We start from the raw sequence: 14792 nt of genomic DNA on the forward strand, positions 1-14792 counted from the left end.
GGTTTATTATGGGTTGGGGGGGGGGGTCAAAGACAGAGTAATGGGTTTTTTGTTAGGTTCAATAGGAATATAGAATTCAAGTGGATAAATTGGATTCAGATAGAGGTCAGCCATAGTCTGATTGAATGGCAGAAGAGGCTCAAGTGGATGAATGGTTGACTCAGTTTTTTAGATTTCTCAGTCTTGATAGCAACTCCACTGGAAGATTTACAAGATGTGTATTTTCTGGGTGGAGGTTTTGTTTTCATTTTCACAGAAATGAGTTTTATTTCTGATTTGCTTTGTGACCGTCTTAAATTGCTGTTAAAATCAGCCTGAATAATTTACATATTTGACTAAAAACCAAGTGATAACTTTCAATTTTGCACATAGTTTATTCTTGGTTTGATTCAGGCACATGTTCCCTTTTGCAAGAAGTGCAGGAATATCAGAATCCCAAAGCACTCCTAAAATCCCCTGGTTCTTATTCCCTTGGGAACTGGGGAGTCACTATCTCAAAGCATCTTTCCTGGACCGAACACACTAATGGCATCATGAAGAAAGCACATTAAGGGGAGGAGTCACGTGATGGAGTAGTGGCCGGTCGGGGAACTCCAGTCCTCTCCGGAAAAGTTTAAAAAAAAAACAGAGAAAACGCAAAGGCACAAACACAAAAATTAAAATAAAGTGAAAGTAAAGGTGGGAAGAAAATGGCAACGAAGAAAGAAAAGTCGAAAGCAACGGGAAGAAGAGAAGAAGAAAAGACATTGGAAGAAGAAGGTGAAGGCCTTACCTGTCCGAGGAGGCCCGCTGTGGAGAGAGAAGCCTGCTCCCTCAGGTCAGTCGAAGTCCCAAGCTCAGGACTACAAAAATGGCTCGCGGAGCCAAGCAAAAGTGAAAAAACACTGACGGGAGGGGGGACCAGCTGAGGAGTCGATCTCCACAGCTGAGAATGATAGCCACATCACAACAACAAGAAGAAAACACAGAAAATAACGAGAGCAAGAAAGAAGAGAGTAAAAGGAAATCAAAGAAACAACAGATGTCCAACCCAGAGGAAGAAGAAGAACACAGAGAAATGGAAGATGAAGGGAAGGGCAAGACAATGGATATATTTTTTTTAAAGAATATATGGAATCAATAAAAGAATGGCAATCACAAGAATTTAATGAAATAAAAAGGAGAATAAAAAGTACAGAAGAAAAAAATGAATAGATTAGAGATGGTCATGTCAGATATAGGAAAAAGAGTGGACAAGGTGGAAGAATGAGAAACAGCCATAGAAATGGAAGTAGAGAACTTAAAAAGAAATTAGAAGAATCTAATAAAAAAGTTAAAGGGACACAAGAGCTGTTAGCTCAGAAGATAGATATAATGGAAAATTATAATAGAAGAAATAATATAAAGATAGTGGGCCTTAAGGAAGATGAAGAAGGCAAGAATATGAGAGAATTTATAAAAGATTGGATCCCCAGGGTCCTAGGAAGACCAGAATTACAGGAAGAAATGGAAATAGAAAGGGCACACAGAACATTAGCCGCTAAACCACAACAAAAACCAAGATCCATTTTAGTAAAATTCCTACGATATACAACAAGAGAAAATATATTGGAGAAAGCAATGAAGAAAATAAGAGAAGACAAAAAGCCACTGGAATACAAAGGTCAAAAAAAATTTTTCTATCCAGATATAAGTTTTGAACTCCTGAAGAAGAGGAAGGAGTTTAACACAGCAAAAGTGATTCTATGGAAAAAAGGATATAAAGTTATGCTAAAGTACCCAGCGGTACTGAAAATAGTTATTCCAGGGCAGCAAAACAGACTATTCTCGGATCCGGAGGAAGCACGAAAATTTGCAGAACAACTACAAAACAGACAGAGAGATGAAGATATGTAACGAGAGCAAAAATGACGATGAACTATATGTATGTATATATATATATATATATATATATATATAAATATATATAAATATATATAATATATATATATATGTGTGTGTGTCTCTGTGTGTGTGTGTGTGTATGTATATATGTGTGTACATGCGTGTATGTGTATTTAAAAGAAAATATATAGAGTATAGATAAGAATTAATAAGGGAAAGAAAGGGAAGAGAGGAAGTAAGGAGAGAATTAAGAGAGTGACCTTTGTTGTATATGAAAATTAAAATCTTTTCTGGGGGGGGCTGGGTGGGGAGGAGTTACGGTCACTGCGAAATCAGTTGACGCTTGCGAGTGAATTCGCAAATCCAAATGGAGAGGGGAGATGTGGTTGCCCGACAAGGGATAAAGGGCAACTCAGGAAGGGGAGGGGATAGTGGGGTTAAAGAAATTTTAGATAGGAGAATAAGGGGAATGTTTGATGTTTGATGTTTTAGAAATGTCTTATAAAGTGTTCAAAAAATGAAAGCAGAAATGGATAAGAAGGAAAGGTGATGATGAGGAAACGGAAAGGGAAGATAAACGAAGTATGAAATGGCTATGTTGAACTATATGACTTTAAATATTAACGGAATACATAACCAAATCAAAAAGAAGAAACTTCTAAATTTACCGAAAAAAGAAAAAAATGATATGGCATTCGTGCAAGAAACACACTTAACTGAAGTGGAGCACAAGAAATTAAAGAAAGATTGGATAGGACATGTAACAGCAGCGTCATATAATTCAAAAGCTAGAGGAGTAGCTATATTAATCAGTAAAAATGTACCAATTAAAATAGAAGAGGAAATAATAGATCCATCAGGGAGATATGTAATGATAAAATGTCAGATATATTCGGAGTTTTGGAATTTACTCAATGTATATTCACCTAACGAAGAAGATCAAAAATTTATGCAAGATATTTTTTTGAAGATAGCAGACACACAAGGGAACATACTAATAGGAGGGGATTTCAACCTTAATTTGGATTCAAACATGGATAAAACTGGGAAAAAAATTAACAGAAAGAACAAAGTAACCAAATTTATAATTAAATCGATGCAAGAAATGCAACTTTTGGAAATATGGAGGAAACAACACCCAAAGGAAAAGGAATATTCATATTATTCGGGTAGACATAAAACATACTCAAGAATAGACCTATTCCTGTTATCAGCTCACATGCAAGACAGAGTTAGGAAAACAGAATATAAAGCTAGAATATTATCGGACCACTCACCCCTGATATTGACAATAGAGTTAGAGAGTATAGATGTATAGAATGTATAGATGGAGATTAAACTCCATGCTACTTAAAAGGCAGGATTTTAGAGAATTCATTGAAAGACAAATTAAAATGTACTTTGAAATAAATACGGAATCAGTGAAAGATAAGTTTATACTATGGGACGCAATGAAAGCATTCATCAGAGGGCAAATAATAAGTTGTGTAACCAAAATGAAGAAGAACTACAATCAGGAAACAGCAGTTGGAAAGGGAAATAGCAAATATAGAAAAAGAATTAGCAATGAAGGAAGACACAACTAAAAGAAGAGAATTGGCAGATAAAAAAATAAAATATGAAACACTACAAACATTTAAGGTGGAGAATAACATAATGAAGAAAAAAAGGAATATTATGAACTACGAGAAAAAACGCACAAAATTCTAGCGTGGCAGCTTAAGACAGAACAAACTAAGAGAATGGTATTGGCATAAAGGAAAAAAGACAAACAAATCACATATAATCCAACGGAGATTAATGAAAATTTCAGAGAATTCTACGAACAATTATACCAAACTGAAAACGAAGGGAAAGAAGACAAAATAGATGAATTTTTAACTAAAATTGAACTACCGAAATTACAAACAGAGGAACAAAATAAATTAACAGAACCATTTGAAATAGTAGAAATACAAGAGATAATAAAGAACTACAATATCTTTACTTAACACAGATTATAACATAATAGCTAAACTATTAGAAAACAGATTAGCCGACGATGTACCAAAAATAGTAAATCGAGACCAAACTGGATTTATTAAAAAAAGACGAACAACAGACAATATTTGTAAATTTATTAACTTAATTCATGCAGTAGAAGGAAATAAAGCTCCAACAGTAGCGGTTGATTTAGACGCAGAGAAGGCCTTTGACAATGTGTGAAAAAGAAATAGTGTATATCATGGCTAATGTGATTTATGGTGTGAAAAATAAAAAATTTAAAAAAAAAAAGAGAAGGCCTTTGACAGAGTAGAATGGAATTATTTATTCAAAGTACTACAAAAATTCATCTTACCAGAGAAATATATTAATTGGATTAAAGCATTATATAAGGGGCCATTGGCGAAAGTGACAGTAAATGGATATATATCAAAACAATTTAACTTAAGCAGATCAACAAGACAGGGATGCCCACTATCGCCCTTATTGTTCGCATTAGCCATAGAACCACTAGCAGAACTGATAAGAACAGAAAATAAAAAAAGGGATAAAAATAAAAGACAACGAATATAAAATCAGTTTATTTGCAGATGACGTTATAGTATACTTAACAGAACCAGAAATATCAATAAAAGAATTACATAAGAAATTGAAGGAATATGGAGAAGTGTCAGGATACAAATAAAAGTGAACCAATGCCAATGAATAATGCGGATTTCTCAAAATTTAAGAAAGCATCACCATTCAGATGGCAAATGCAAGCAATGCGATACCTAGGTATACAAATAAATAAAAACCTTGGCCATCTATATAAACTCAATTATTATCCACTAATGAAAAAATTACAGGACGACTTAGAGCATTGGAAAGACTTACCACTAATAGGAAGGATAAACTGTATTAAAATGAACATTTTCCCAAGGATACAATACCTATTTCAGGCATTGCCAATACACTTGACAGAGAAATTCTTCAAGGAGTTAAAGAAAATAATAAGGAAATTTTTATGGAAAGGGGGGGAAACCGAGGATAGCACTAGATAAATTAACAGAATGGTATAAACAAGGAGGCTTACAACTGCCAAACTTTAAAAATTATTATAGAGCTGCACAATTAAGATACCTATCAGATTTTTATCAAACAAGGGAAAAGCCAGATTGGACTAGATTAGAACTAGATAAAATAGTAGAGAAGATACCCGAACATATATTATATAAATGGGATGAAAAATTGGTACCACGCAGGAATTCTCCAGTATTACATCATCTGCTCAATATTTGGAAGAAGATTCATGTAGAAAGGAATAAAACAAATTACCAATTACCAAAACTAATACTGACGCAAAATCAGCTAATCCCTTTTACAATAGATAACCTTTCCTTTAGAGAATGGAAGAAAAAATGGATCGAAAGAATAGAAAATTGCTTTTCGGGAAATAAATTATTGTCCTTTGAACAAATGAAGGATAAATATAATATAGCTCACGATACAGTGTTGGCATACTACCAACAGAAATCCTACTTTTTTTTTTTTTTTAATTTTTTATTTAACAGAAATCCTACTTGAAGGACAAATTGGGAAGCAGTCTGAGGTTACCAGAGGGAAGTAACTTGAATATGTGATTACAGACACAATGATAATCAAAAAATTTGTAACAAACATGTATATTAAACTACAAGAAAAGGAGAATGAGGAAACAAATGGTAAAACTAAACAAAAATGGGAACAATTCATGCAATTTGGACACGTGAGAAAGTGAAAAATTTTTGGGAAGATCTAAACCAGACATTAAGTAAAATCACAAAAAGCAATATACCAAAAAACCCAGAGATCTTCCTCCTAAGTAACATAAAAAACAAAGAATTTGGACTTGATTTGGATGGTGCACAAAAAAGATTTGTTATGATAGCCCTAGCTGTAGCAAAAAAATGTATTATGTCAGCCTGGAAATTAGAAGATAACTTGAGAATACAACAATGGTATATAGAAATGAATAAATGTATTCCATTAGAAAAAATAACCTATCATTTAAGAAATAACATTACAATATTTGAACAAATATGGGAGCCATACATGAAACATAATAGAGAAAACCTACCGGGGACATCTACCACCTAAAATGACAGAAGGAGAAGAGAATGAAAAGAACTGACTCAGTGGAATTTCTTGTTTATTTTTATTGAGTGACAACATTGTTTGACGGGTTTAATGTATCTTAGATTCTGAACTTTAAATGAATGGGAGGGGAGGTAGGGAGGGTGGGAGGGGAAGTGGGGGGAGAAAACGACACTATATATTTGAAAAGGAAAATGTATTTATCTTGATCAATGTGGTTTATAGTGTGAAAAATAAAAAAAATTTAAAAAAAGAAAGCACGTTAATGCTACTACTTCTACAGGAGCTTGTGAAGGTTTGGTAAGACATAGGAAATCTTGGCAAATTTCTATAGATGTCTGGTGAAAAGTGTGCTTACCGGCTGCATCACGGATTGGTATGGGGACACCAACATCCCTGATCAGAAAGCCCTACAAAAGATAGTGAACACAGCACATCGCAGACAAAACCCTCCCCACCATCGAGAATATCTGCAGGGAATACTGCCGTTCAGAGGGCAGCAGCAATCATCAAGGATCCACACCACCTAAGGACACGCTGTGTTCTCGCTGCTACCACCAGGAAAGAGGTAGAGGTGCCACAAGACTTTCACACCAGGTTCAGGAACAGCTGCTACCTCTCCACCATCAGACCTTTCAACAATAAACTCAATCAGGGACTAATTTAAGGACACTTACTTTTGCACTTTATTGTTTTATTTTCTCTGTATTGCACATGTATACATTGAGTATTTTTTTTGTACTACCAATAAGTGGTAAATCTGCCTCATCTGCAGGAAAAAGAATCTCAGGGATGTGTGTGATATTGTGCATGTACTCAAATAATATAACTGAAATCTAACCCTCCTTGATTTGAAAGGAAGCTGAAGCACTTTTATTTCAGTCATTTCTGTATCGGATGTTCTATTGCAATCAGATGTCCATTTTGGAATAGTGATAGCATTGCTTTTGTTTTGCATCCTATTGCAGAAAAAGATGGACAGTCGGGATTACTCAGATGCCCAGGGATTTGCTGCTGATATCCGGTTAATGTTTTCCAACTGTTACAAATACAACCCTCCAGATCACGAAGTGGTGGCAATGGCCAGGAAATTGCAGGTATGGTGAATAACACTGCTGTGGCCACATTCTTATCACCCCACTGTGATCCCAGCTATCATTCTTGCATTCCTGTAACCATAACTACTGTACTGCATTCGAATGATCATCCACCCTCTCGATCATTCATCTCCTCACCTGTTCATGCAGCACCAACTCCATGCCTCCATCTTACAACCCAAGACCCTCTGTCCTCCACCCTTGGCATTCTGATGGCCTGAGCTGTGACCTTGATAACAGTGAATGATAAAGTGTAGCATTTTTCATCGTAGTCTTACTGTGAATTGTTCTATCCTTGCTTAGGATGTGTTTGAGATGAGGTTTGCAAAAATGCCAGATGAGCCTGCTGATGTCTCCCCACCCCCTCCCCTCCCACTTCCCGTCGTTGCCAAACCCAAGTTGACGTCGAGTGACAGCAGCCGGGAATCCTCATCCAATTCAAACAGCTCAGATTCTGAAGAGGAGAGGGCAAATCGATTGGCAGAACTGCAGGAGCAGGTAAGCCATCTCTGCTACGTGCAAAAGAATATCATGGATATCTGTTCATTTACATTGTGCATGCATTTTCTCTCTCTTGCCTATGTAGCAGCACTGTTTACTGCACCAAGTATAGTTCTATCAACATTGATGTTTCACAGCCTGGATCGAATCCTACTATTAATACTGTTCAGGGCCCTCTATCCCTGCCACTCACTCTGTTTACTCTGCCTCGCAGTCTGGATCACAGTGTGATGGATAGATTGTGGGTAAAGAAATTCACTGCTCTGAATAGCTTGTTATCTCTCTAATATACTGATTAAAACCAAGTGAGGAACAAGAGTAGAAGGTAAGTGACCTCAGTCCTATGGTGATGGAAACCTTTCACTGAGCCATGGGTTTCACATACTGACTTTGACAGAAACATACTTTATATATTTTGACTACGCTTTTGAGACAGATAGACCCCTCAAGAGCAGGGTTTTAAATTTTTTTAAATTTAGCAATACAGCACGGTAACAGGCCCTTCTGGCCAATTCACCAATTAACCTACATACCGCATACATTTTTAAAGGGTGGGAGGAAACCAGAGCACTCAGAGAAAATCTACACAAACATGGGGAGAATGCACAAAATCCTTACAGATGGTGCCGGATTGGAACCCAAGTTGCTGGTTCTGTAATAGAATTGCGCTAACGACTAGACTAACTGTGCTGGTCTTTTTTTTTGCGTTGATCTTGTACCCTGACACTTCTCCATATTCCTTCAATTTCCTATGTAATTCTTTTATTGATATTTCTGGTTCTGTTAAGTATATTATAACGTCATCTGCAAATAGACTGATTTTATATCCTTCTCTTATTTTTATCCCTTTTATTTTATTTACTGTTTTTATCAGTTCTGCCAGTGGTTCTATAGCTAATGCAAACAGTGAGGGAGATAGTGGACATCCCTGCCTTGTTGATCTGCTTAAGTTAAATTGTTTTGATATATATCCATTTACTGTCACTTTCGCCAATGGCCCCTTATATAATGCTTTAATCCAATTAATATATTTCTCTGGTAAGCTGAATTTTTGTAGTACTTTGAATAAATAATTCCACTCTACTCTGTCAAAGGCCTTCTCTGCGTCTAAATCAACCGCTACTGCTGGAGTTTTATTTCCTTCTTCTGCATGAATTAAGTTAATAAATTTACAGATATTGTCTGTTGTTCGTCTTTTTTTAATAAATCCAGTTTGGTCTAGATTTACTATTTTTGGTACATAGTCGGCTAATCTGTTTGCTAATAGTTTAGCTATTATCTTATAATCTGTGTTAAGTAAAGATATTGGTCTATATAGACGTCTTTCCTTCTTCTTTTCTTCCTGTTGCTTTTGGCTTTTCTTTCTTCGACTGCCATTTTCTCCACACTTTTAATTTCACTTTGTTTTGGTTTTTATGTTTGTGCCTTTGGTTTTTCTCTATCTTTTTTTTACTTTTCTGGCGAGGGTTGGAGTTCCTCGACCAGCCACTACTCCATCACGTGACTCCTCCAACTGTGCTGGTCTTATGACAAAAAATATCTTCTGGATATCCTAAGGTTGTGAAAGATGCTTCACAAGGAGATGCTTCTTGGCCAATATTCCTGGCCCTGATCAGTGGGCACCAAGCCCAGTTAAGTGCCACAAGGTTTCACTGTGCTTCGGATGAAAGTTTTCCTTCAAGGAGAATTGGGTTTCTTAATAATTTTTTTATTTTTCACACTATGAACCATATTAACCAAAATACACACAAACATTTCCCTCTTGAATATACACAGTGTCATTTTCTCCCCTTTTTCCCCCCTCGCTTCCCTCCCCCCTCCCTACCCACTAAACGTTCAACATATACAATACAATAAACCCATTAAACAATGTCATCACACAATGAAAATAAACAAGAAAATTGTGTCATCTACTTTTACACACTGGGCCAGTTCATTTCGTCTTCTCATTCTGTCATTTTAGAGGGTGGAGGTCCGTGTTAGGATTTCTCTGTTGTGTTCCATGTACGGTTCCCAAATTTATTCAAATACTGTGACTTTATTTCTTAGATTATATGTTATTTTTTCCAATTGAATACATTTATTCATTTCTATGTACCATTGCTGTACTCTCAGGCTCTCTTCTGATTTCCAGGTTGACATTATACATTTTTTTGCTACAGCTAAGGCTATCATTATAAATCTTTTTTATGCTTCATCCAAATTGAGGCCTAGTTCTTCTTATATTACTCAGAAGTAAGATCTCTGGATTTTTTGGTATGTTGCTTTTTGTGATTTTATTTAATACCTGATTTAGATCTTCCCAAAACTTTTCCACTTTCTCACATGCCCAAATTGCATGTACTGTTGTTCCCGTTTCCTTCTTACAGAAAAAAATATCTATCTGATACTGTTGGGTCCCATTTATTTAACTTTTGGGTCGTGGTATATAGCATGTGTAACCAAATATATTGTATCATGTGTAACCTCGTGTTTATTGTATTTCTCATAGTTCCGGAGCATAGCTTTTCCCATTTTTTATTTTTTATCTTTATGTTTAGATCTTGTTCCCACTTTTGTTTGGGTTTACAGCTTATTTCATCGTTCTCTTTCTCTTGCAGCTTGATGTACATGTTTGTTATAAATCTTTTAATTATCATTGTGTCTGTAATCACATATTCAAAGCTGCTTCCTTCTGGTAACCTCAGCCTGCTTCCCAATTTGTCCTTCAAGTAGGTTTTCAGTTGGTGGTATGCAAACATTGTACTGTGAGTTATACCATATATGTACTTCATTTGTTCAAAAGATAATAAATTATTTCCCAAAAAACAATTTTCTATTCTTTTGGTCCCTTTTCTCTCCCATTCTCTAAAGGAAAGGTTATCTATTGTGAAAGGGATTAGTTGATTTTGCGTCAATAATAATTTTGATAGTTGGTAATTTGTTTTTTTCCTTTCTACGTGAATCTTCTTCCAAATGTTGAGCAGATGGTGCAGTACTGGTGAACTTCTATGTTGCACCAGCTTTTCATCCCACTTATAAAGTATATGTTCTGGTACCTTCTCCCCTATTTTATCTAGCTCTAATCTGGTCCAATCTGGTTTTTCCCTTGTTTGATAAAAATTTGATGGGTATCTTAATTGTGCTGCTTTATAATAATTCTTAGTTTGGTAGCTGTAAGCCACCTTGTTTGTACCATTCTGTTAATTTATCTAGCGCTATCCTCGGTTTCCCTCCCTTTCCATAAGAATTTCATTATTATTTTCTTTAGCTCCTTGAAGAATTTCTCTGTTAGGTGAATTGGTAACGATTGGAATAGGTATTGTATCCTTGGGAAAATGTTCATTTTAATGCAATTTACCCTTCCTATCAGTGTTAGTGGTAAATCTTTCCAATGTTCTAAGTCATCTTGTAATTTCTTCATTAATGGCTGATAATTTAGTTTGTATAGATGGCCTAGATTGTTATCTAGTTGAATACTGTTAGGTAAAAACATCATGAGCTGGGAATGTAGAGGGAGTCACCCAGTGCTGGGCCATAACAAGATGCAGTTGTGACCTTGTACTCTCAAGATAAGAGTGGGGATGACAAATTGATGTGCAGGAGGCTAGCAGAGAGGGACAGCAACAGTTTATTCATTGGACAATGTCATGGTATGATAATTTACTAAGTACGTATCCTAAGGTATATAAAAAACACCACTTGCTGATAACGGCAGAATGCGCCTTCTCCAACTAACACTGTTAGTTGCAAGTGTTACAATCCGGCAATAAAGAACAAAGAACCTTGATTTCGACTCAGTCTGGTGTTTGACTCACTCATTCATGAACAAAGCAGACCTAACAATACCTAGGTATCTGATTGCTTGTGTTTGCCATCTAAATGGTTATTCTTTCATAAATTTTGTGAAATCCGCATTATTCACTTTTATTTGCGTTGATCTTGTACCCCAATACTTCTCCATATTCCTTCAATTTCTTATGTCATTCTTTTATTGATATTTCTGGTTCTGTTAAGTATACTATGACGTCATCTGCAAGTAGACTGATTTTATATTCCTTCTCTTTTATTTTTATCCCTTTTATTTTCTGTTCTTATCATTTCTGCTAAGGGCTCTATAGCTAAAGCGAACAGTGAGGGAGATAGTGGACATCCCTGCCTAGTTGACCTGCTTAATTTAAATTGGTTCGATATATATCCATTTACTGTCACCTTCGCCAATGGTCCCTTATATAATGCTTTAATCCAATTAATATATTTATCTGGTAGGTTGAACCTCTGTAGTACTTTGAATAAATAATTCCATTCTACCTTGTCAAAGGCTTTCTCTGCATCTAAAGCAACCACCACTGTTGGCTTCTTATTTCCTTGTACTGCATGGATTACAGATATTGTCCGTTGTTTGTCTTTTCTTAATAAATCCAGTTTGATCTAGTTTTACTATTTTTGGTATACAGTCGGCCAATCTGTTTGCTAATAGTTTAGCTATTATCATATAATCTTAGTTAAGTAGAGATATTGGTCTATACGATGCTGGTGTTAGTGGATCTTTCCCTGTCTTTGGTGTTACTGTAATTATTGCTGTTTTACATGAATCTGGCATGTTTTGTGTTTCTTCAATCTGGTTCATTACTTCCAGGAGAGGAGGAATTAATATGCCTTTAAATGTTTTATAGAATTCCATTGGCAGTCCGTCCTCTCCAAGCGTTTTATTGTTCGGTAGCTTTTTTAATATATCCTGTATTTCCTCTATTTCAAATGGTTTTATCAATTTGTTTTGGTCCTCTTCTTGCAATTTTGGTAATTCAATTTTAGCTAGAAACTTATCTATTTTGTCTTCTTTCCCTTCATTCTCAGTTTGGTATAATTGCTCGTAGAATTCCTTGAAGTTTTCATTGATCTCTGTTGGGTTATATGTAATTTGTTTGTCCTTTTTCCTTGATGCCAATACCGTTCTTTCAGCTTGTTCTGTTTTAAGCTGCCAAGCTTGTATTTTGTGCGTTTTTTCTCCTAGCTCATAATACTTCTGCTTTGTCTTCATTATGTTCTTCTCCACCTTATACGTTTGTAGTGTTTCGTATTTTATTTTTTGTCCACCAATTCTCTTCTTTTTGTTGTATCTTCCCTTGTTGCTAGTTCTTTTTCTGTACTTACTATTTCCCTTTCCAGCTGTTCTATTTCCCGATTGTAGTCCTTCTTCATCTTAGTTACATAACTTATTATCTGCCCTCTGATGAAGGCTTTCATCGCATCCCATAATATAAATTTATCTTTCACTGATTCCGTATTTATTTCAAAGTATATTTTAATTGGGCGCTCAATTAATTCTCAAAAATCCTGTCTTTTAAGTAGCATCTATACGTTCTTGGTGGGATGTCCTCCAGCTCTATTGCTAATAACAGGGGTGAGTGATCCGATAACAATCTCGCTTTATATTCCGTTTTCCTAACTCTCCCTTGGATATGGGCTGACAACAGGAGCAGGTCAATCCTTAAGTCTGTTTTATGTATACTCGAATAATATGAGTATTCCTTCTCCTTTGGCTGTTGTCTCCTCCATATATCCATAAGTTGCATTTCCTGCATTAATTTAACCATAAATTTGGCTACTTTGTTCTTTCTGCTAGTCTTTTGTCCTGTTTTATCCATCTTTGAGTCCAAATTAAGGTTAAAGTCCCCTCCTATCAATATATTCCCCTGCGTATCTACAATCTTCAAAAAGATATCTTGAATAAACTTTTGATCCTCTTCATTAGGTGCATATATATTGAGCAAATTTCAAAATTCTGAATATATCTGACACTTTATCATTACATACCTCCCTGCTGGATCTATTATTTCCTCCTCTATTTTTATTGGTACATTTTTATTGATTAATATAGCTACACCTCTGGCTTTTGAATTATATGATGCTGCCGTTACGTGCCCTACCCAGTCTCTCCTTAATTTTTTGGTTCCACTTCAGTTAGATGTGTTTCCTGCACGAATGCTATATCAATTTTTTATTTTTTCAGTAAATTTAATAGCCTCTTCCGTTTGATTTGGTTAAGTATTTTGTTAATATTTATAATCATATAGTTCAACATGGCCATTTCATACTTTTCCGCTTCCTCACCACTACCTTTCCCTTTTCCCCATTTCCATTTCTCAGTTTTCTTTTTTTGAACGGACTGTAAAAGACAACACTTCTAAAACATAAAACATTTCCACCATTCCCACATCTAAAATTCCCTTAACCCCAAATGCACCCCCCCCACATCTCTGAATTGCCCCTTGTCCCTTGCCGGGCAACCACAACTACCCTCTCCATTTGGATTGCAAAGCCGTTCACAAGCGTCAGCTGATTTAACAGTGAGTGTTATTCTCTCCCTCCCAACCCCCTCCAGAAAAGACTTTTATCTTCACATATAACAAAGCTCACCCTCTTTTACATTATTTTTTCTTCTTTGTATGTAGTTTGTCGTCGTTCTTTGTTCTTGTTCCATCTCTTCATCTCTCTTTCTGTCTTGCAGGCGTTCTGCAAATTCTCGTGCTTTCTCTGAATCCGAGAACAGTCTTTTTTCCTGCCCTGGGATAACTATTTCAAGCACCACTGGATATCCTAATGTAAATTTATAGCCTTTCTTCCATAGTATTGATTTTGTTGCTTTAAACTCCTTCCACTTCTTCAGGAGTTCAAAACTTGTGTCTGGGTAGAAGAAAATTTTTTGACCTTTGTATTCCAGTGGTTTTTTGTCTTCTCTCATTTTATTCATTGCCTTCTCCAATATATTTTCTCTTGTCGTGTATCTCAGAAATTTTACTAAAACGGATCTTGGTTTTTGTTGTGACTGTGGTTTCGGGGCTAATGTTCTGTGTGCTCTTTCTATTTCCATTCCTTCTTGCATTTCTGGCATTCGCAGGACCTTTGAGATCCATTCTTTTATAAGTTCTTTCATATCTTTGCCTTCTTCATGTTGCTTAAGGCCCACTATCTTTATATTGTTTCGCCTACTATAGTTTTCCTTTATATCCATCTTCTGAGCTAACAACTCCTGTATTTCTTTAACTTTTTTATCAATTTCTTCCAATTTTCTTTTTAGAATTGGGTTTCTTCAAGGAGAGAACTCATAGGCCAGATAGGATTTTAGAGTGAGCATGACTTGTTTTGACAGTTCAGCACTCCCTCAGTACTGACGTTGTCCCATTTCAGCTCATTTTCAAGTCAAAGGCAGTTCTCTAAGAAACACATCTTTATCTAATTTAAAATATTTTA

General features: G+C 35.7%; 1 protein-coding gene across 11 annotated transcripts in view; it reads left to right on the top strand.

Annotated features, from left to right (window-relative positions):
- Positions 1 to 14792, top strand: part of LOC138760790 (bromodomain-containing protein 3-like) — an 81317-nt gene that overhangs the window by 54553 nt on the left and 11972 nt on the right. For all 11 annotated transcript variants that reach the window (XM_069931937.1, XM_069931927.1, XM_069931984.1 and 8 more), the window contains 2 exons: positions 6930 to 7058; positions 7362 to 7556. In XM_069931937.1, coding sequence (XP_069788038.1) covers positions 6930 to 7058; positions 7362 to 7556 — 324 coding nt within the window. The remainder of the gene's footprint in view (positions 1 to 6929; positions 7059 to 7361; positions 7557 to 14792) is intronic.

This window comes from Narcine bancroftii, chromosome 1 (assembly GCF_036971445.1).
Source record: "Narcine bancroftii isolate sNarBan1 chromosome 1, sNarBan1.hap1, whole genome shotgun sequence".
NCBI lineage: Eukaryota > Metazoa > Chordata > Chondrichthyes > Torpediniformes > Narcinidae > Narcine > Narcine bancroftii.